Source organism: Rissa tridactyla, chromosome 3 (genome assembly GCF_028500815.1).
Source record: "Rissa tridactyla isolate bRisTri1 chromosome 3, bRisTri1.patW.cur.20221130, whole genome shotgun sequence".
In the NCBI taxonomy this organism is placed as follows: Eukaryota; Metazoa; Chordata; class Aves; order Charadriiformes; family Laridae; genus Rissa; species Rissa tridactyla.
In genome coordinates this window covers 118639996-118662441 of record NC_071468.1, presented here as the reverse complement: position 1 = coordinate 118662441, position 22446 = coordinate 118639996, and the positions used below count along the sequence as shown (strand labels likewise).

General features: G+C 41.2%; 1 protein-coding gene across 7 annotated transcripts in view; it reads right to left on the bottom strand.

The window, feature by feature from the left end:
• The window catches only part of KLHL29 (kelch like family member 29), a 408570-nt gene that overhangs the window by 235070 nt on the left and 151054 nt on the right, over positions 1-22446 (bottom strand). For 6 of the 7 annotated variants that reach the window (XM_054193778.1, XM_054193775.1, XM_054193771.1 and 3 more), the window contains one exon: positions 10465-10770. In XM_054193778.1, coding sequence (XP_054049753.1) covers positions 10465-10725 — 261 coding nt within the window. In that variant the 5' untranslated portion in view covers positions 10726-10770. Of the gene's footprint in view, positions 1-10464; positions 10771-15805; positions 16056-22446 lie in introns of those variants that run through there. The other variant, XM_054193773.1, reaches the window with a different exon arrangement.

Genomic DNA, 22446 nt, shown 5'->3' with positions numbered 1-22446 from the left:
ACCTTCAGGTCCTCTGTGTACCTGGAAATAACTTCAAGCAAGATTTGCTATACAATCATTCTAGACATTCAGGCTGGGCTGACCAGCTCATAGTTCCCTGTATCCCTCTTGCCCTCTTTGAAGATGGCCATGACCATTGTCTTCTCGTCATCAGGAACACTCCTTGATCACCATGGCCTTTCAAGGATGATAGCAAGTGGCTTCTAAATGGCATCAGCTCACGTGTCTCACTCAATATCCCTTGATGTATCCTGTCTGGCCCGGTGGACTTGTGTATGCCCAATTAATTTAAATGGACTGTAAGTCCATTCCTCATCCTCTGTCCCTGTCCTCATGCCTGTCCTCTACCATGGGCCATACTTCAGTCCCTCAGACTACTGCTAGGCTGAGGGACCTGATAGAATCTGAGAGCAGTAATGACCAAGGCAAAGGAGGCATGAGTACGTCTGCTTCTCCTATGTCCATTTGGGACTATGTCGCTTAACCCACTGAGCACCAAGCCCACATTTTTCTTGCCAGTATATTCATAGGCACCCTTCTTAGAGCTCTTCATGTCCATTGCCAACCAGATGACCTCCAGAGGTCCCTTCCAACCTCAACCATGCCTGCTTGGCTCTCATATGCTGGTTGAGCAATTCCTGTGCCAACAGGAGGTTGTCACTGATGAACAACTGGATCCTTCTGGGGGCACTGCAGGGTCTTGTACAACACAGCTCCTCTTACAAGGACTGGCAGTTCTGAAAAAGAATCTGGATTTGTGAGGGAACACATGGTCAAATTATGCTCAGCATTGCTCTTTGGGAGTGTTCCACTTGCTGGCTGAGAAATGTACCTTGATGCATTACTTCAGTGTTTTGAACGCGTGGACTTTGCATAACACTTTGAGTTTCTTTGGGATAAAAGGATAACTTTAATTATATATAATATTATCATGTAAACAGTATATACTTTTAAACATTCAAATTACACAGCCTTTCTTGACATGTTTGTGCAACAACTTAGCAATAGTAAATATTATTCACATACTTCTCAGTGCTTTGTTTCAGGATTACCATAAAAGAACTGGGATCATAAACAGTAAGAAATAACGCTATGATATGAAGAATTTATTACTAGTTATTATTCATTATTTATACAGTGGGTGCATATCGCTTTACACACAAACACCACTTTACAGACAGCATATATTTCTCTGCAGAACTTCTACAAGCTTTGTTTTCCAAAGTGAACCAGTTTGGTGACGCTAAATTGTAGTGGGTAACAACCACATATATTTCAGCTTGACAGGGGCAGAGAACAACCGAAAACAGAAGAGGCAGAGTGATTTCTGGGAGAGTTCAGTATAGAATTCCTCCAAACCAAAGTAAAATTTGCATTTTGTTTGCTGAAAAGTGCCCATTTCATCCACAAACAGAGTGCTAGAGCAGTTAACCAACACTTGGACACTTACTTAGTAATGCTTTAAATTCCAAGAGAAAACCCAACAAAATAACTTGGGTAGCTGCACGTTTATCCTTCTTCTACATCCTACCTTGAAAAGTAATGGTCGATTATAAATCTCTGTCAGAGCTGCTTCAAGAGAGTGAAACTGGAGTTGGGGAAAAGGGTGAGGAATTCCTTTCGCGGTCTCCCCTGCAGTGCTCTTGCAGGCACTGACGGTAAGCCTGTGTTTTGCCCACTCACAGGATGGTGAGTCACCGTATTTCCATTTATGCAGAAGATATCTGCATCTTGTCTGCATTGTTCAGATGGGATGGAGCGGAGTTCAGCATCGCTGGTGTAACGTGACTCCTGGCATTACTTCTGCGGCACTGACAGAGCGATCCTCCATCGAAACAGCACAGGCCACCTACCTTTCGTGCCATCAAGTCACAAGATCCTTGTGCTCCTCTTAAAGGTCTGGGCACTTTTTCAAGAGGATTTTCAGGATTGTAGACAGGGCGGTGGTGCTGCTTTAATGTCAGTTTGGAGCGTCAGCTCTGGCTGATCAGAGCTTCCCAGTATGCCCAGAGCACATCAGCCTGTGTCCAGCATTTGCAGGTGCAACGTTCAGCAGTACAAGGAGCCAGAGAGCAGAGTTTAATGTACTGTTTATCACTCCCGGGGCCAAATTTATTTTTATGTCTATCACATAGACAACTGTTGTATCGAGCAGGAACTCAGGGCTCATAGAAATCATAGGGAGAGGTGAAGCTTGGCTCACTTCTATTTCTTTCTTTTTATTCATTTGGTTCATTTGTTTTGCAAGCAACTTGTAAATTGAAAACTGCAATCAGCAATTTGAGGAAACCAATGCCGTCAAGAAAATATTATCCATTTGGCAAACAACTTATTTTCCTTCTGATAAGCATTTAAATTGTGTTTTTAAAAATGACCACTGTTTTCCTGTTACTTATAACGAAAATGGTATGGAGACATTCTACCCAACCTTCTACAAACTGTTTGCATCGGGCCACTCTGTACCCAACACATACCTTAATCCACTTATCCCCTCTCTCAATGACTTCTCTGACATTAACCACTTCATGCAAAGCCAAAATCAGAAATTGCCTAGCTGAGAAAGGATCAGCTTTCTTGAAAATAATTTCCAGGGCCTACCTGGCAAAGTTAGGCATTGACAGCAAAAAAAAAAAAAGGAAGCCACAAACTGATTCCTTGTAAAATTCTTTTTGTAGCTACGTTTGATGATGACAATAGCAATATGTTCCTAATGACAGCAACCGACCTTAGGATTTTATGCATCCACAACAGGGATAACCTGCCCTCCTTGAGAAGTATCGCTTCTTGAAAATAAAACCTCTAGAAATCAACAGCAAATCATAGGCAAGAAAGCTCTCAGGGAGGCTTTTTTAGCCAGACAGGAGGCTGGGCCAAATTTATAATGAAGCACCCACGCTTCCTGAATGGCAGAGGGATATATTCTGCTGCATTTTCAATGGATAATCTGCAACTAATACACGTGAAAATGAAGTAATGACAAGAAAGAAATAAGAAAATAAAAAGAACTCTAAATCATTTCAAAGAAACAAGCACTTAAATCCTGGCCAATGCACACTTTGTTTAGGTTACTGTTGCTACTGATATTTATCCTTTTTGGAAGTCAAGATACTTTTTGATCAAAGTGCCAAAGCCTAGAAATACTCCTTTTTCTTTATCCAAAGCTGTCATGTTTGTGACCTTGTAAGTACTTGGCTATGTCAATTAGTGCTTCAAAAATGCTGCCTTTCATCTTCAAATGGAACTGGGCCTAGAAACTGGCCAGACCTCTTAGCTCTTTCAACAGATGATAAACACATTGCAAGTCAAAAAATCCAAGCAGCTTTTTATGACTTTACAGATTAATTAGCATGCCAGGGATTTCAGACCAATTTCAGTCTAATAAAGTATCCACAAAAGTTGACAAACTAAAACCACATTTTGTATGTTCCAATTTCTACACTATGAAAAATATGTAAAAACACATCTGAGAAAAAACACTAAAATTAGATGGTAAGAGGAAATGACAGATCATCAGCAGAAATTAAGCCCTCTCTAGGGCCACAGATCATTAAGAATAGCCTTCTACAGAGAAGCCTGAAAACTGCCCAAAGCATCTCTCTAGTTTGTTCAAAGGGAAGAACTGGTTCCTCTACTTCAAGGCCTTCAACACATCAGTTTTGGAACCCACCACTGATCTCACTTTGCGCTCTTGTCCCTTGGTGGCACAACTACCCCCTAGTAGTCATGATGTTTTCACAGTAGCTTAATATGATTACTTCAGCAGAAATCATTGCCGAGTTCAATTTACAGAGATTTTTGGTCAATTTGTAGTAAGTAAAAAGAAAGTCTCCCAGTCAACAATCAGACCTCCTCTCATTCCTAGTACAAGCTCTGTCCATTCCTCAAAAGCAACTCTCAAAATTATTTGGGAATACCAGGAGGATATTATAATGATATTTTTTTGTGGTGAACTGTGCTGGTTTCACCCAAGCTGGGCTGGTGCCATGGCACGTCATCACCAACGTCACACACTTTGGCTGTCTTTCCTTCCTTGCAGACTCCTCACCGAAGGCAGACTCTGGAAGCTGCACTCCAGTTAAATGGTGTGTCACCCCCAAAGGTAAATTGTGCAAAACTAACTGAACTTTCAAACCTAGAGAACGAGGAGAATGTGATTTGGGCGCCAGGGAAAACTTGTCCTTGTCTTCTGTTACAAACCATTGAGTGTTACATACTCTGGGCATTGCTCTGAATTCCTATACATTCATGTAATATCCTGCCATAAATAGAGATTCATATACACCAGAAGTCTCTGCATAGGTGGGAACAGGCTTGCATCTTCTGGAGCATGTCCAGAGAAGGGCAACGGAGCTGGTGAGGGGTCTGGAGCACAAGTCTTGTGAGGAGCGGCTGAGGGAGCTGCGGGTGTTCAGCCTGGAGAAAAGGAGGCTGAGGGGAGACCTTCTCACTCTCTACAACTGCCTGAAAGGAGGGGGTAGAGAGGTGGGGGTCGGTCTCTTCTCCCAACTAACAGGTGACAGGACAAGAGGAAACGGCCTCAAGTTGCACCAGGGGAGGTTTAGACTGGATATTAGGAAAAAATACTTCACCAAAAGGGTTATCAAACATTGGAACAGGCGGCCCAGGGAAGTGGTAGAATCACCAACCCTGGAGGTATTTAAAAGACACGTAGACATGGTGCTGAGGGACATGGTTTAGTGGTGGTTTTGTCAGTGTCAGGTTGATGGTTGGACTTAAAGCTCTTTTCCAACCTAGATGATTCTATGACCCCGTGACCCATTTACCAATTAAACTGAACATTACTCTGTTTTAAAATTTATCCATAGGTAAAAATCCGCTCTTGGAAAAAAGTCAGTTGCACTATTTGACATCCAGCAACTGAAGCTTCACTTATCATCACAGTAATTTGCCAAAAGAATCAGGAGGATCTTTAACACAGCTTTTGCCATTATTGCACTCGGGCTGGACTGCTACATCGTGTCCAGGTCAAAGAACTGACAGGCTACTATCTGAAATGGTGACCAAAATATGCCAACTATCAATACAAACCCTCAGGGGAGTGGAAGAGTAGCTTCGCACAGCGAAGCTGGAAGAACAAATCCTATATGCCTCTTCACTGCATGTTTTGACTGTTTTCTAGCGACTGCTGTATTCCAATATTTATAATCTCTCTCTTTATGCAAGCCTCTTATGTTTTATAATAAAAAGAGTACATAAATTTCAGTTACCGTTGCAGAGCAAATTGTTGTATGTAATTAGTCATGTACAACATAAGGCGTAACTTGAAAAACAATTCATGTTTATTTTTGCTCTCCTTAATCAATATTTTAAATATTTGTGGAAGCCATACACCAGCTCAGCAAATCATCACCCCAGAAGTGAGAGAAAGAGAACAGACAACACAAATTCCGCAACGTACAGCAAATCATCTGCATATGACAGACTGCTGTTGAGGGAACTAAATTTTTTTGGACCTTAAAGGATGATTCCTCAGCCACATCGACTTGTTTTTCCTTTAACATAAGAATTTTCTTCCCTCACCACGCATTTTTTTAACGCCATTTAGTTGCAGTGATGCATGGAAACAAAGACAGTGGGGACGATTTTTTTCCCCTGCAATCCTTGCCTGACTTCCCAGAGAGGTTAACAAATGCTTTACCATCTCCGTCTTCTCTCCCACATCATAACTGTGGCCAACCACAGTGGGATCAAAACTACAGTAGCAACAACACACAAGTCTTAAATGCCGCGGGAGTACTGTAAGTACAGGAGGCCAGGATCACGTCTCACTTATGCTATTTAAAGACTTAAGACTATATAGTTATCCCTGAGCTCAACTAGAGAAAACCTTATCGAAACTCAAGACTGGCATTTTTATAAAATTTGTCATAGGTTTAACCTTGAGAATAACAAATCATTAAGTGTGTGGAGGCTTAAGAATCAATTTATGTTCCAAGCAAAGGGTTTTTAAAATTAAGGTTGAAAAAAACCATCAGATCTCGCCTGGCGTTGCACAGATTCTGTTGATGTATCAATCTTTTCAGGCATTTAAAAATAATACAGAGATGATAAAAGTAAATGTTCTATAACCAAAAAATCTCTTGGTAATAAAATTTCAAATTACAGCCCATGACAACACTTCTAAATTGAAGCTGTGATACAGGAGCTTTGATGGAGAAAATTGTACAAGTAACTCGCAAAGTAATTCGGAAAAGCAACAAAGAATGAAGGTGCTGCTGAGATGAACAGAAAACATAGCTGGAATGGTGTGCAGCATCCTTAAATGAATTTTAGACTGTTTTGTTGCCAATATCTTAAGCAGTGCTGCAGTCTTATATGGATTTCTTTGATAGCTTCCTTCTACCAACAAATAACCTCACTGCAGGAAAAAAACTCCCAAACTCCACCTCACAGACAAACCCAAACCTGAGCTCAATCATCATACATGACTGGGCTCAAAGTATGACAAATTGATCCGAACGCCGCAGTTTAATGGCAGGAATTGCAGTTTCCTATCAACTACTTCAGGCATTCAAGGGGTTGACGAGGTATCTCTGGCAAAGGACTCATCCCTTCGAATGGCACTGACTCGGGGTGCTGGTCTGTGGCCCAACGCTTTGGTTACAGCACCATGGAAGAAAAGCCAAATTGAGTAAAAGAGATGGAACTTTGCTCACAGTGGCACAGAATGAGCAGAAAAAACAATAACCACTACCTCCGAGTGCCTCAGCTTCCCTGTCGGTATACTGGAGTGCAACATTAAACTATTTCTTATGGGTTGTTGAAGTTTAAATCACTTTTCTGATCTCTTCTGGCAGCCTCCGATTAAATGGGTTACAACAGTACAAAGTATCATCGTCATTTTGTTCAGCAAAAAATAAAGCTAAGGAAAATACAGCTTTTTTTGTTTAAATAACTCAGACCAAACATCCGTAACCACTTAAATGTGGCAGATCCACTAAGTGTGATTTGTACCAAAGCATCTGTGGTAAGAAGGTTACAGGTATGCTTTGAGAATAAATTTCAAAGGTCTGCAAAGTATAATTAGTTCTAAAGTTCTCCTACACATTAATAATTAGCAATAAAATCCTTCAAAAGCCCTCCACAGAAAGATGTAAAAAGCTCTTCCAGAAGCATAAAAACACAGAGCAAACCCAGCCCCCTCATAGTTGGTGTTATATTTCTTAAGCTTCCCTCTGAAGATGGTTTCACCTCTCTCCAACAGTTAATTTGATCAATTTTTTCTCTCCCTTCCAATGCTTTTTCCGTTCATATTACATAACTCAGGATGAAGTCTTTAATCTTACATACATTTACATAATAATCTAAAGACCAAATGGTTCACCCAGATTAGATAGTCTACTGGTCCTTAAAACCATTCATCTGCAAATTCCATGACCGATTCCATCACCAACACAGCAAGTTTCACAGTCCAGTTACATGGCAGAGGGAAAAGAAGTTTTTTCCTCCATTTTGAATCTGTCACTTTAGGATTCTGTTAATTGGGAGATGAAAGACAGGAATATGACCAATACAGGTATCCAGAAGACAGATCTTGTCAAACGGACTTCATTTCAGTCTTTGACAAGATTATGACTCTGATAACATGTAATGGAGGATGATGGCATGTATATGTATTTTTAATAACTATTGACTTAGCACTTTGGCTAAAACGCCTGGAGCAATTATTAGCTGTGCAGGTATGAGAACAGAGGAAGGGTGCAGTTTTATTGCCATGCAAGCGACTGGCAAGTCTGATGCTGGAAGGATGCGTATGGTTTTGGTACCTATATTTTCAAAGGCAAATGAAAAATGGAGGGGATGCAAAAGACACACAGTTATCTGGAGGCTACTAAAACTGGTGAAGCGCAGGAAACTAGAGGAACCAAGGACTAAACGTCTGAAGACAGACTAAATGGTTTACCAAAAAGCATGAAACAAACTTTTACCTGGGAAGATAATTAATTAGTAGGAACACAAACAAAGGGAGGTGGAAGGTTGGCCTCTACGCTTTGAGATCTTCATACCAGCTCAGGAAGATGTGCTAAAGTCAAAACCGGTAACCGGATGACACAGAGAGTCCTCTCTGTCCTCAGCCTGGAAGAACATTGCTGGCTGTACCCACATCCTTGAAGCATCACACAAGGAGAACCAGGTTCTCAATCTTCTCGCTCCATAACCCATGATTACTTTCTTTATTCACAATGTCACCTCTTGTGTGGGGCACTCTCTTACCACTGAGTTTAATGACATCTGCCACAATGTTGGGAAAGGTTCAGACTGCAGAAGAGCAGCTAAGCAATCAAATATCCCTCTCCCAACCACAGAATAGAACTAAGAAATTCAGCTTAAGATGACACCTGCCCCCCATGAGCCGGTACCCCATAAACATGCTCACAAAAAGGCTGTGGAGGACAGACTGTGAACTCTCCACAGCTCAAGGCAACTCAGCACATTCCTGTTTTTTAAAATACACCAAGCAACCGCGCTATTCTTCTAACTTGTGATTTCCTCATTATACGGATTTAATTTTTTATGCCTAACCATTAGCTGGTTTCTGCAAGGGAGAAGCACTGGCTGGTTACATTGCTAACCACAAGCGTATTTCTGCTGCGGGTGAAGGAGAGAGACGGAGTCAGGCAGGGTGAACATGAGTATGTATGAGCACCTGATGTTTTTTTCTGACATCGTTCCACATCATTAGTTGGAAGCTTGCTAGGCACCATACCCTTACATCTCTGTTCATTCTACCTACCTCACTTCTCTTTCAAAGTTTTTTCCTCTTTAGTACGTGCAATTTTGAATTTTTAGAGCTGTTCAGCTGATTCTCAGAAGAAGGGCTGGGGCAAAGACTGTGTGCATTTTTACACATTTATTTTATGGGAGATTACGCAGCTGATTAACAGTTCTCAGACTAAAAAGTGTCCCATGTCACGTCCATTCTTGTCTATTTATTGCTTTTGATCTATTCATGCCAAAACACTCTTACTAATGAAAGTCATCAGAAAATTGTCTAATAAGGCAATTTAAAAGACAGTTCACATTGAACATATGATCAAAAGGCATTTAACTTGCTGTTCCTGCCTCCTCTCCCCCAATAAACACATGGTTTACTGGCACTGCTATGCTTCAAAATGGTTTGGAACATCTGGGAGAAGGGCTGATCAGCCCCAGACAATCATTGGACTCTAAGTAGACCCAGGAACAAAGGTCATGATAAATGAAATGACTGCTTTGGCTCCAAAATTGCCTCAATCTTCTCCAGACAAAGCATGATTGAAACGCATCTATCTATGGATAGCATCTGGAAGAACTCTAAATATGTTTTGATCAGAATCCGATTCGCTTCTTTCAAATGAAAATAATTTGAAGATGCCATGGAAAATTTTTAAAACCAATCCCACTGTAAACTTCAGCCTAATGTTTCCTTCTGCAGCACTGACCTTGTTTTTCTACAGTGTGAAAAAAAATCAATATAATAATGGTACTGCAGTAAAATTTAAGCTTGCTCTTAGCTTACTTTAAATAACTTTATTGTCTCTTTTCCCCCTGTCTGCGTCTGCTGCATTTGGCACTTGCAGTTATTAAAAGGAAACCAAGTTGAAAGAAAATGTTAAATATCATAAAAAGAAAACCATGAGTGCTTTTGGCTCACTTTGCTAATGCCATGGTCACCTTTACAATTTGCCAGGGTTTTCTATTCCCCAGCTGTTCTACCTGAATTTGCATGCAGAAAGAAACCCCAACTTTCTACTGGAATAACAACTTGTACTTTGCAGATTTAAAAGAGCTTAGTGTTTAAAAAAACAATTTCTCTTCCCTCCAGTTATATATTAGAACAAAAAAGCCCAATGGTTTACTAGTGATTTCAATTCTTTGCTGCTTAACATTTTCCTACTCCTTCGTGTGCATTTTTGCACAAATGAGAGAGCCTGGTTATAGCAGTCCCACTGTTGGACTCCAATTTGCACTAAGAACGAGGTTTTGAAAACCTCACAGGGAAGTACCAACTAAAGAGAAGAAAAAACACCATTCAGCCAAAATTATGCCCTTTGGTCATTTTGCACTCCCTCTGGATGAAAACCACATCCACTTGTTGTCAACCACAGCTCTGCCTCGGTCAACAGACAAGAGCATTCCCAAAAGCAAAAGTGGGAACCACCCGTTCCAGGGAAAGCAACAGAATGCCCAAATGTAGGCAGTGCTGAAAGGAAAGAAGCATTTGCTCTGCTTGGGCCTCTCAGGAGTTATGGGAACCCTCAGACTTGGAGCAAGAATGACCTACTCTAGTGTATGCACAACACACAAACGGATAAAGAAAAACTAGACTTCCCTTAGAAATTTTGTTCTTCCTCCTCTTGGCTATACCATGAAGAAAGATTTTGCAAAGGAACAGACGAAGCTCCACCTCTAACATCCCTTCAACACATCGACCCCAGAAAAAAAAAAAGGCTAAATTCTTACTTTGGTAGTTGAAGCTGGAGACGAGTTGGCCACCAGGCTCGTGATCACATCGCTGTTGACGGTGGTGCAAGTGGCGGTGGCTGGGGTGGGGAGCCGGGAGGGGACGATGGGCAGGGGCAGCAGCCCGGGGCGGTTGTTGCTGTTGGTGCTCGCGGCGCTGCTGCAGTTGGTGCTGCTGACATGATTGCCGTTGGAGCTCCAGTCCCGGCGATCCCACCCGGCCCGATAATCTCTTTCAAACCGGCTGTGGTGCCGTGACATCTCGGTGGAGGGCAGCTTCTTCTCAAAGGGAACGTGAGAGCTTGCCTGAAAGATGAAAACCAAGGAAGTGTTAGCAATAAGGTCCCAGCGCAGTGATTGTACTCTATAACCACCAGGGCAAGCTCCTGCTATGCCTCGTCTGCTTTAGGAGAGCACTGTTTCTCCCCTCTTCTCAGCTAAATGTCAGGGTGTTGTAGTGAACGTTAATCTAGAACAAAAATGAGAGAGTTTGGACAACTACAAGCAGGTGGTGGAGAGACCAATCCCTCAGACCCAAGGAAACACCATCTGCCCAAACTCTCCAGCAACAACACACAAATTACAAAATGCCACGTAAGAAGAAAATCATCATTCAAATCTTCTGCTAGCAGGAAAATGTTTCCAAAAACTCCATCTTGCAGTTTTGTCAGTAGCCTGCAGATCATTTCTGTGGCTCTCTTCTACACCTGATGTGTGACCAAATATGAACCCTGAAGATCAGGGGGAGAAAAATCTACCTGCAAAAGCTATCCATTACTTCTCTGGTTTTAAAGTTGAATATTGCTTTATGCAGCCCCCTCTTCTTCTTTTTGTTAGACCTCCTCATCGGAAGCTCCTACAGGAATAGTTCACCCTGTGATGCCTGTGCTCCCCGCAGCGTGGCTGCTCTCCAGGGCAGCCCAACATGTCCTGTCTCCTCCTGTGCTTCTGGCTAGACTTAAAACACTTAATATACCCTAAATGATCAAATGACCAAATCGCTTTTTGGGATCATCCCGTCCTTATCATTACTTACCTCCTCAGTCTTTGTTATCCATAGATTTTATCTGCCAGGAGCAAGACATCTGCACACAACACTGGGAGCTGAGACTCTCAATATCTAATCCTACTTCTGATAATTATATATGTTACGTAGCCTAGAGCAGTTACTTAAGTCTTCCTGTCAAGGTCTCCTAACCTCCAGAATGGTGGCAATAATGCTATTTTCCTAGCACAGTTCAGAGTAAGTGAAAGTTTACAGCAACTGAAATTGAAGAACAGTGTAAATAAATGCTAAATATATTTATTCCCATAAATAAATAACGTGTATCTAGGTCACTGCAGCATCTGATTTATTTTATTTGCATCAGACGATCCAATAAGTTCTTTGTAATAATAACATCAGGTCAGTTGAAGCAATTTTGCTGCGCAAATTCTTAGACACAAAAATGGACAATAAAAATATCTGCTTGGCTGAGGAGGGAGCTGGAACCAAACTCACCAAGAAACTTAAAGGTAAGAAACTACTTCAGAGAGATATTACTTAGAAGTAGCAAAAACCAGCGTGTCCATCAACAACGCTTGTAGTTATTCACCTGGTAGAAATTAAAAAGAAAATGAAAAACGAAAAACTATTATTATGACTAAATAATTAAAAGGTTCACCTGGTTCACCAGAGAGCCGCTACCTTGAGATGAAGAAAACTCTTCTCTCGGTTAAGAATTCCGTAATATAAAAGTGTATTAAAAACCCCCCAAATCCCTCCACCATCATTACCTTCAACAAAAGGCTGAACCAAATCTCCCAAGAAGCTGCATTTGTGATGTGGTTGCCCCTCTGTAGGAGTGAGCACCTCCAGTGAGAGCGTATACAGGAGACCACACAGCAGTGTTGTAGATGCTGACCACAAAATTAACATTCCCCTTAATCCAACAGAGTCAGCTATTTTTTCTCCAGTACAATGTGATACAAGATTTGACTTGATGATTTGAGGGTTGAGGATTCGTTGACATTTACTTAGAATCTTCTTTTGTGTCCATTAGACACTTTAATTCAGAAAGCTCATTTCATATGTTCCAGAGGACCATGTGGAAATGACAGTTATACACTGAACGTGGCAAAAACCAGAGACACAAGACCTGTGAAAGATGGCGTACTGAAAACAAAAACTTTTGTTTCAGTAGAGGTGAAGAAAGCAAGTTTTTCCTCCAGCGGCAACCATTCAGAATAAAATCAGTACCTAAAGATATCGTCTTTAAAGGTTAGAAATTCCACAGGTATAAACCCCCTTCCTTTTGCTTTTATGAACCTTCTGCAATGCCAGGCAAAAAAGGGAGACTGTAAACTGCAAGCTACAATTTCAAAATATTCTTTATTATTCCTTGCCTTTGGAAAAGTTTCTTTTTAAATCCGCACGGCCTCCACCACTGTATGAAGCTATCTTTTGTGACTGTTTGGATGGTGGCTGTCAAGTGAATGCCCTTCTCCTTCCGAGCTCGAGGATCTCCATTAGCTGTATTAGTGTACTTCTTGACAAGGCAACCAGAGAGAACCAAATCACATATCCCCCACCCACCCACACACTTGAGTATATCTGACATTTAATTCAGCGGAGAGCAGAGGCACACATGCACATAAGTCAATAGCTAGCAGTTTTTGCCACACGATCCAAGACACCGTGCCCCCAGCAATTCTGCTATCAGATGAGACTGACAGGCAATTACGTCAATAACAAGCAGGAAAAAAGCCCGCGACTAAGCCACGCATTAAGAATTTTACTTAAAACCCCCCACCCTCTTCACGAGCAAATTCACTTTGTCCAGCTACTGTATTTCATGGTATTTCCAGTAAAAAATAAAGGCCAGGGATGAACGTCACGGTTTTTCTATGCGTTGTATTAAATACACACTGCTTGTTTCAACATGTCAATTTTGGCTGGGTACAAAGATATTTGACAGCAACAAGATGTGCAGAAAAACCGGAGGGGATAACTATCTAATAAATGAGTATTCAACTGCTAGTGCTCCCTATTAATTGTTTAAAATTAGAAACAATATAAAATGTTCTCATAAATAGCTGCGGGGTGAGGTAAGACATGGTTTGCGAACAGGCTAGCTAATTTTTAAATAGATTTTTGGATCCAGAGTTTATGCTTTGTCTGGGCTATTTTTGTCAAGGATGATAATCACAATAATAATGCTTTAAACGTATTTTGCACTCATAAGAAAAACTTCTCCAACAAAGTGTGTCCCGAGCCAAGTATAATCATCGCATTCCTCTGCACAGAACTTGACACAGGGCAGCGTAAACCATCTTGAGAAACGGCAGTGACGGAGGCCAGTGGAAACCACACACGAACAGCAAGGAGGGCAGCAGTCATCGAAATCTAAGATGCACAAGCATTTTCATCCTAATCCAGTCGTTACCAGTTCCAAAATACCCAATTCTATGCTAAAATTTTCCAGGCATGGATTCTTCTGGATTTTTTTTATTAAGAATAAACAAAAAAAAAAAACAACCCCAAACCAAAAACATTTCTGTTAGGGAGACGGGGAGAAGAGAGAGAGGAAGATCAATACCTAAAACTTACAAATACTAATATCAATAGCTACAATTAATTCGTATGTTTTCCCTTTTTAAGGGAAGTTTAAAGTTTTCCTCAACGTTCCTATGCATGCATTTTTCTCTTAAATAGCTTTATGTCCTTCTAAACAGCACTAAGGAAGAGAAAGAAGGTTTTTTACCTTGTTTTTCAGACTTGGGGAACTCCCAGTGCTGTCCGCACTGAAGTCACTGCCCCAGCTGAGCCTTGGCTAATTATAGACCTATCCACCTCAGTTTTGGGGCCGATTTTTCAGCTAGCACAAAGCTCCCCGCTGTAACATCTCGGAGTCAGTTCTTGAGCAGATAAGCTTCAAGCTATCTCAGATATGTCTACCCTACATCAGATCCATAAAACCGCAGTGTAGACATAGCTGGCAACAGAAAGAATGTATGATTTGTGTATCTCAGAATAGAAGTCCATGAGGAGGCATACAGCATGCTGTTACTGCTGAAAATCACTCCGTACAGCTAATTCAGCAGACATACTATCTTGTGAAGGTGGTAAAGTCAATGAGACAGGCCTTCTCCCGCTCTCTACTCAAGACGTAATCACTGGAGTAGCCGGGTGTCTTTAATCTTGACTAGAAAGGAAACGTGTGTTCCTGTTTGTCACATAGAATCAAAGGATTTTGTCGCGCAGTCAAAAGGAACAAAAACTCTCTTAGAGGGGAAAAAACCCCACCCTACTAAAGAGAGAGAAGAGAGAAAAACCCAGAGCTGTTACTGGATGAACTGATAAATTCAAAGCAAAAAGGAGATCACATTGGTATTAAGGGAAAGCTGTGGAAAAGGCTATAAGCTAAAGAAGAGAGATCGAGCAACCAGAGGAAAATAAAAATCCCGTGACAAATCTGAAAACGAGATTTAGTGATACAGCGAAGCAGGCAAAACGCCTATCTCAGTCCCCAAAGACTGCATCGCTGCGCACGCGGCGCAAAAATCATGCCAAAACATAGCCAAACCTCTCGGTTTCAGAGATGGGTTATGCAAGGTCCTCCGGAGCCAGGCATCAGGATTGCACACTCACCCGACCCTTTCCTCCGAATTTACTTTCCCAGCAAGACAGGCTCGGGAGAGTAGAACAGGGAAGACTAAGAGAGTAATGAAACAATACCGAATGCCCTTCTGAGGGATGTGACAGGCATCTCGCCTAGCCCTCCAAGGCCAAAATATGCAATGCAGCAGGTGAGAAAGACCATAAAAAGAAATGACTTTAAATCTATCGCTCCTGAGGGAAAGTAAAATGTGAGAGTAGCCCTGATAGAGAAAATAACTTTTTCTATGACCAGGAGTTTTAGAAATGTCTCATACAAACAGCTTGCTCAACAATAAAATTTGAGAAAGTTTTTCTGCAAAACGTGAGCATCTCCGGAACTACAATGTGGGGCGCCTACACAGATGACGACATCCAGTCTCCAAATTTACCCAAACCACTGTGGCCATTTGGAAACCCTCCTACCTTCATAGTTTAAAACAACCTTCCTCCTCGTACTGATTTTTTGCCATTTTTCTCATTTTTCTCTTACGTTTGTGCCTTGTTTCCACAGCTTCCACACACATACACAGAGGCAAGAAAAAGACCAGAGGCATTTGAGATAGCAGCGTGCTAACTACAGGCCTCTTACCAGGTTCAAACAGATCATTGCTGCAGATTTATTAAACTTAAGTGATTAACATTTCATTTTATGCTCGATACATTTCAACACAGCCCTTCTTCCCCCAAGCCCAAAACACTCACTGTTCTGCAGAAAAAATGTTTCCTATTCATGTTCCTCTAAATGACAGTCCGGCTCGAGCCTTAGAGCAGCTTTTTCCCTGTGCTCCACGCTTATCTAGTCACGGTCTCCTTAAAACGCCTGTCCTCACAGATATAAATATAAGGAAAAACAGGCTTTCAGCCAGTCTGAAGCTAGAGAATCAGATTTCTTAGACTATTAGTCAACTTCATTAAGTGACTTCAAAAATAAAGGTCAACCTTTTAATTTAAATTGTTCCTGGGTAAGCATTTGTTTCTAAATTTACCTTTTAAATAATAACATTAGAGAAATATGATAGGCAAGAGGTTGGGAGACAGAGCAACGGAAGTAGATATATGGTCGTTAGGGAAATGGAAGAAAAGAAGAAAGAAAGAGTCTGAAGCATTAAAATAAGCAGCTAAATAAGCCTTATGTGTTTTCAGACTGGATGAACGGAAGCATCGATAAAATAGCCTATTAGAGAGCTTCAAAAGCAGTTAAGTGCATGTAAAGCCTAAGTATTTTATGAGATCCACACAAAAAAAGAAGATGAGGAAGACGAGAGAGATTTGCTGTAATCAGATCTAGCATGAAGAAGCATAACTGATAAAGAAGGCGGCCTAAGTACCTAAGCTTGAACGACTTCACATACACACTGCAGGGAAAATGCTACTGGAGGCAGTTTTATCAGAGCACACCGACACAACAACCTCTTCCTGAGGCACAGGGCTGAAGACATAATTTATGCATACGGCAGCAAAATCACACTCAAATATATCAGTGTTACCGTAAATTCTGGATGTAACTCAATAGCCATACAGGCACACATATTACACACGTGTAAACACGTCTTTAAGAAAACCTTACAAATAAAATAGGATGCCAGTAGACCTGGCAGCTTCAGGAGTTACTCTCCACTTCAGAAGTGTCACAAACAAAAGGTTTTATTCGAGCTCAACATTATTTATAACCTACAAAGACTTTCTTAGACACATATGGAATCACTGTTATAAGCCTACATGGATCTGACTAATCCATTTTCACAATTTTTACTTAACTTCTTTTTTTCCATTTGGGTGACTTCATTGAAAGCCTTCTTTGTTAGACGAAGGCAGTAGGAATCCAATCAAGAGATTCTGTAAAGCTGAACTACAAGCAGCTGTGTAGCAAGATAAGACCCAGAAATATTTGAGGGGCAAGGAAACAACTTTATTATCAAGCAAGGTCTACTTTTGTAAACCCCTGATTTAGTCTTGTAAACAGTTGTAAAGCTCTTGTAAAATCCAAGACAAGGCAGAGAGACTTGAGCTGCTTTGCTACAATCAGATCTTCAAAAAAAAAGAAGAAAAAGAAGCCCAAATCCTAACCCTGTAAGTGATAAAGGAGCAGTAGATTCAAGAGATTATATAGGATTTAATTTTCCAAATATATGCTGGAGGAGGCAATGCTTTGGGACATAAAAAAAAAATAAAATCAGAGCAGCAGCACAACAGTTTCTTCTCAGGATAGAGTTCACTATGCAAGAAGCACAAATGAGACTCTTGCTTCTATGTCTCGAAATATTGTAGAAAAGGGTGTACACTTATTATTTCTGACTACTTATGATGGATATGGTAGTCATCTCTTTAGATAAGTAAAAAGATAGACTAGACTACCCAACAGAAAAAAAAACCAAACACAGGCACAATGAGAGTGAAGCCCTACCTTACCAATCTGGTTTCTTTCTCTCCAAGCTGGGAGAATATGATCTTCCTAAATAAGGGGTTACTAAAATACCTCTATGTGTATGGTTAACTACTAAGCTTCTTGGAAATTTATCTACAGTGTGATCATTTCTTATATTTCGTCATTTGCTTTCAAATGCTAATTCCTTTACAAGCTGAGTGGAGTAGATAACACATCCTGCAATGCACTGAGCACTGGTAGGGTGAGAAAAATTCAGAGGCCCAGAGGCGTCTGTGGTCCTGCTGCTCACACTGCTGGAACAGGAGATGAAGACCAGTCCCACCCTGAACCCTGCTGCATGCCAGATTTGGACACACGCAAAGTTACAGGGGTTTATATCAGGTGCAGGGGTTTCCTTCTGGGGAAGACCCCACCACCCAAGTGTCTTGGAAAATTTTGAAAGGCCTTGATCCACATCCTCAGGCGCACTTAATATCAATTATAAATTGATAGCAAATATGTCATCATAGAATCATAGAATCGTAAAATAGTTTGGGTTGGAAGGGACCTTTAAAGGTCATCTAGTTCCCCCTGCAATATACTGGTTTGGGATATGTATCTGGAGAAAACTCATAACTCCATTCCTCTCTCTTCAGGCTTTTACTGCAAAGATCTCCCACTAGACCTGGTTCTCCCCCTTGGCTTGTTGCAAACACCCTCCCAAAAGCTCAGAGCAGAACTCAACCCTCACCACCCTCCATTCCCAAAAATCAGTTCTAGCTGCCATTTGTTGCTGATTCTTGAGTTTTCCAAGGTCCTTCTGCCGTAACACGACTGGAATTTTGCAGAGCAGTTTTCTAAATGAAAATCCAACAGAACTTTACACAAAGGCATAATAACTTTCTCAGATGTCTCTACAAGGTCCGGGGTAGCCAGCACTGACTGGGGAGAGAGAAACACATCATGTTCCTCTGTAACACTCCTGCTTGCAAAACACTACCCAAAACATTGACTTCCCTAATTAAATTATCTCATTAGCATGAAAAGCAAACAAAAGAAAACCACATGCCCAAAGCTGCTATGTTAAAGGCCAGTTCGTGGAGGGTTTGCGCAGACTCACATGGCAGAGCCGGTGGCCAGCACCCCGACTCCCAGCACAGGGGCTGGCTGAATGTTAACTGGTGGCCAGGGTCCAAAGGTGCCTGCTGGGGAGAGGTGGAAGGTAGAACGGAGGCAGAGGTAGAGGGAAGACAGAGACATGACTAGATTTCTTCTGGGGAAATGGGCCATCTTCTCAAAATGCATTAAGTGGTTGCCAGCACCTGACATACCTAATCTCGCCTAAGACTTCATAGTTAATAAAGCAGAAAGGTAGAATAAGCTACTGTCAGTGTTGCCAAATGTCACAAATTAAATCTCACAAAATTTAATTAACAGGATCTTGGTTCTTTTGGGGCTGGTCTCTTGTGGGGGGAAGGAGGAGACGACTAGGTCTTCAAATACATTTGGACAAGACAGGAGAAATTTCCTTTGATTTACTGCCGCTCCCAATTTTCCAGCCCTTGGGGAAGACCGATCAATCAGTCAGAACTATTAGAGGAGAAAGCTCTCTGCCAAGGAAAGGGTTAAATGCAGCATATTTTACAGCACAAGCTCTCTGGATCACCTGTACTGCTGCAAAACTGTATAATATACAAACTACTTTGAACTTCCCTCTTCGAGGATGTTTTTGGGTCATCCCGCCCCTGTTATTGTTCACATTTAAAAAGCTTCAGATAGCATGAAGAGAGGTAGTAAATTTTCTCTTCCAGGACTGATGCCCTCTGACCACAACGAGTTTTCTCACACACATTTTGTTAAAAGGAGACATATATCACTCCCCCAAATCAAGACCCCATATACACTTACAGCATGAAACAGTCACTAAGCACCTGATATATAAAAAGAACTTATTAGATGCAAAATGCCTCAGTTAAAAACAAGAAACATTAAATGGAACATTACACTAGCACAGTCCATATCAACATGCATCCAAGAACCTTTGAGGTTTTAACACGATTCGCTTCACACTAAGGTAGGAAAGTGCGGTTATCCCAATCCTGCAATAAGAAATGAATTTGAAGAGACTACGCAAGATCCCTACGCAGGGGGGAATAACTACAGTTTTTCCAATTTCCAGTGCCCTAAATGTGGGACTGTCACTAACCTCCACTCACATATCCTCAGAAGCTACCTTGCTTTTCATTTAAGGAGCCACATACATTTTTGTCGCACTTTTGGAGGTCGTGAAGGGCCTGGACTTTCTCTGCATATTTCTGCAAGACATTTGTTTGCTTCATGGTACCGGCAAGATTAGTAAGAGCACGTTAGTACCAGGTGCCCCTTTTCCTGGCTGGAAATACTGGACGTCCAACTCACCCGACAGACACTTAGGCCTTTCGAACCTAAATGTTCCCTTCCTGGTGCCTGTCAGCTGAAGTTGGCCGGAGCCCACATTATCTGTCCATCTGCAGTCACAGCTCATCACCTCTCATGGCCTAACCATGTTACATAAAATGGATTGATTTTATTTTCAGTTGGTTCAATAGACAAAGTATCGCTTACATCCACTTGCTATTTTTGTTTTGTTTTGAAAGGTGATGCTTCAAGAATTAGAGGGACAGTGCCACCATGCTAATGAATTAATACCACACCCAGTACCAACGTTAACTGCTTCTCAGCCTGCTCCTCTGCCTCTTAAAAGCTTTTCCTGTTATCACTTCTTCCACCACCCTTTCTTGCTTCTCACTGAAAATTGCCAACAGCGACTCATGTTTTATCTTTTCAACTGCTGGATGAAGACCGCTGAACGCAGTACATCAGCAACCTACCTTTTCTAGGCCAGAGGTCTGAAGCTTTTAATTAGCTGCTTTAGAAATAACATCATCAAATAAGAATCAGCTCATTTCTCAAAAGCATGAACCACTCACCATGTGCCTCTCAAGATATGTAGAACCTTTAAAAATTAAAAAGAGATAAATCAAATCATGTTTGGTGGGCACCTACTTAAACACGGATTTAAGAACACCAAGAATCTAGTTAAGAATATGACTTTAAAACTCCTAAATTTGCAAGCACTGGCCAAAACGTTTGCATTTTATCCTGAATAGCAATCATTCATTTCGTTCAACCAAAGCTGTCAAAAACTCTATATGCAGTCTTGTAGCGAGATTCTTATATACATGCCAAATGCCTCTATAGCAAACATCTGGCCTCACTTCTGTTCCGTGGATCTGCCAAAGCATTAAGTCCATCAGTTGTTTTTTTCTTATGACTTTTTTTTTTCCTCTCTGCTGTGCCTCAGGTCGTTTTTCTTAACATGAAATCATTAAAACAGGCAGAAAGAGCAGAGGAAGGAGGAGTAAGAAGAGGAGCTGTAGCATCTGAGTAATCTTCCAGTGGGACTAATTTTACTAAGTATTTGTGCTACTGCTACCAGTCAATCACTACAAGTATTATTGAGAAGCTAAAAAAAAATAAAACGAAATGCATTTAGCGAAGAATATTGGCACAGAAAGAAGGAAAAACACATATGCTCTTCTATAAACTAGGAGCTCAGTTTACTCAAATGTCCTCAATATCAATATAAAATGTATTAACATAAAAAAAAATAACTCGCTGCTCCCTTATTTTGCATTCATTTTACATCCGTACTTCTCCGAGGCAACAGATCAGAATGGTGCATTGCCTTCCCCTCAGGCCAAGTGTAATAAACAGGCAGGTGTAATATAAGGCTGCGGTGTCTCAGCTCTCCTCCCAAACAATTGATCTTCCAGGCCGACGGTGTAATTCACTCTTGGTAGCTCCCTTCACATGCCTCATTCCTGATCGGTCAATTATTTCAAATCAAGCGGAATTAAAGTGTTATTTTTGTGAGGGGGGATGATATTCACTAGTGACCAAACTAAAACTAATAAACTGATTTCCCTTTACTGCCTTGGGCGAAATAGAAAAATTCAAGTCTATGAAAGAAAGACTGCAGCTGTTGCAACAGTCTGTTGCCCAAACGCGCTTGCGATTTACTATCTTTAAATTCAATTTTTGTTCACAGGACAATTTTGGAAACAGAACACAACAAAAAGAAAACAGGAAAAAAGGAAGCAGCGAGGGTATGTGACTCTGCAAGACACTCTGTGCAGCGCGAGCTTCCCGAGAGGAGGGAATAGCACTCTCCTGTTCTTTGAAATGGAGTGTATTCCTCCTGCCAGTAGCAAATTTATCCAGTAGATGTCAACACCAGCAAAAAATATGTGTAAAGCCAACCTTAACAGCAACAGTAGTCACTTCAATTTACGCGAGTGCATCAGCGGATAGTTTAGTATTTGGAAGCATCGCGTGCTCGTTCTCTACCGTCCCAACCCTGCGTCTTCCAGTATGGATCCTACCTGTCCCATCTATCAATAAACATACGTGGAGCAAAAGAATTTATTTTTTTGCTTTTAGAATAATTTTGTCTGGTTTGCTGGAAAATGGAAAAATTGCTCATGAGCACTACTTTCAGATTAGGTCACAACAAATGTTTCAGAGCAGGAGCAGGGAGGAGGGCGGGCAAAACACTATGCGGTGCAAAGCGACTACTAGAAGCCAGATCTTCATAGTTACTAAGTATAATCCGAAGAGGTCTGTTCCCTTCTGACCTTTCGCTGCATGGGTAAGCAATGCAATGATTTCATGGATTTTGCTCTTTCTTCAAGAAGCTTCTCAGCCTACAGCAGTGACCTGAGATTCCCACGCTGACCCCGGGTCAACAGATACTTGTTGTTCCTGTAAGGTTTTTTTTTCTTTTTTGTAATACACCAAGGACAGTCTGTTGTAAGCCTTTTAGTGTTATTATCACTCAAAAGACTGAATTTGCTGACAAGTTTTAACCATGCAAAAAAACAAGGCCATTGCTGTTGACACTTTTAAATCTACTATTAAGGATCTGACTGTTTGAACA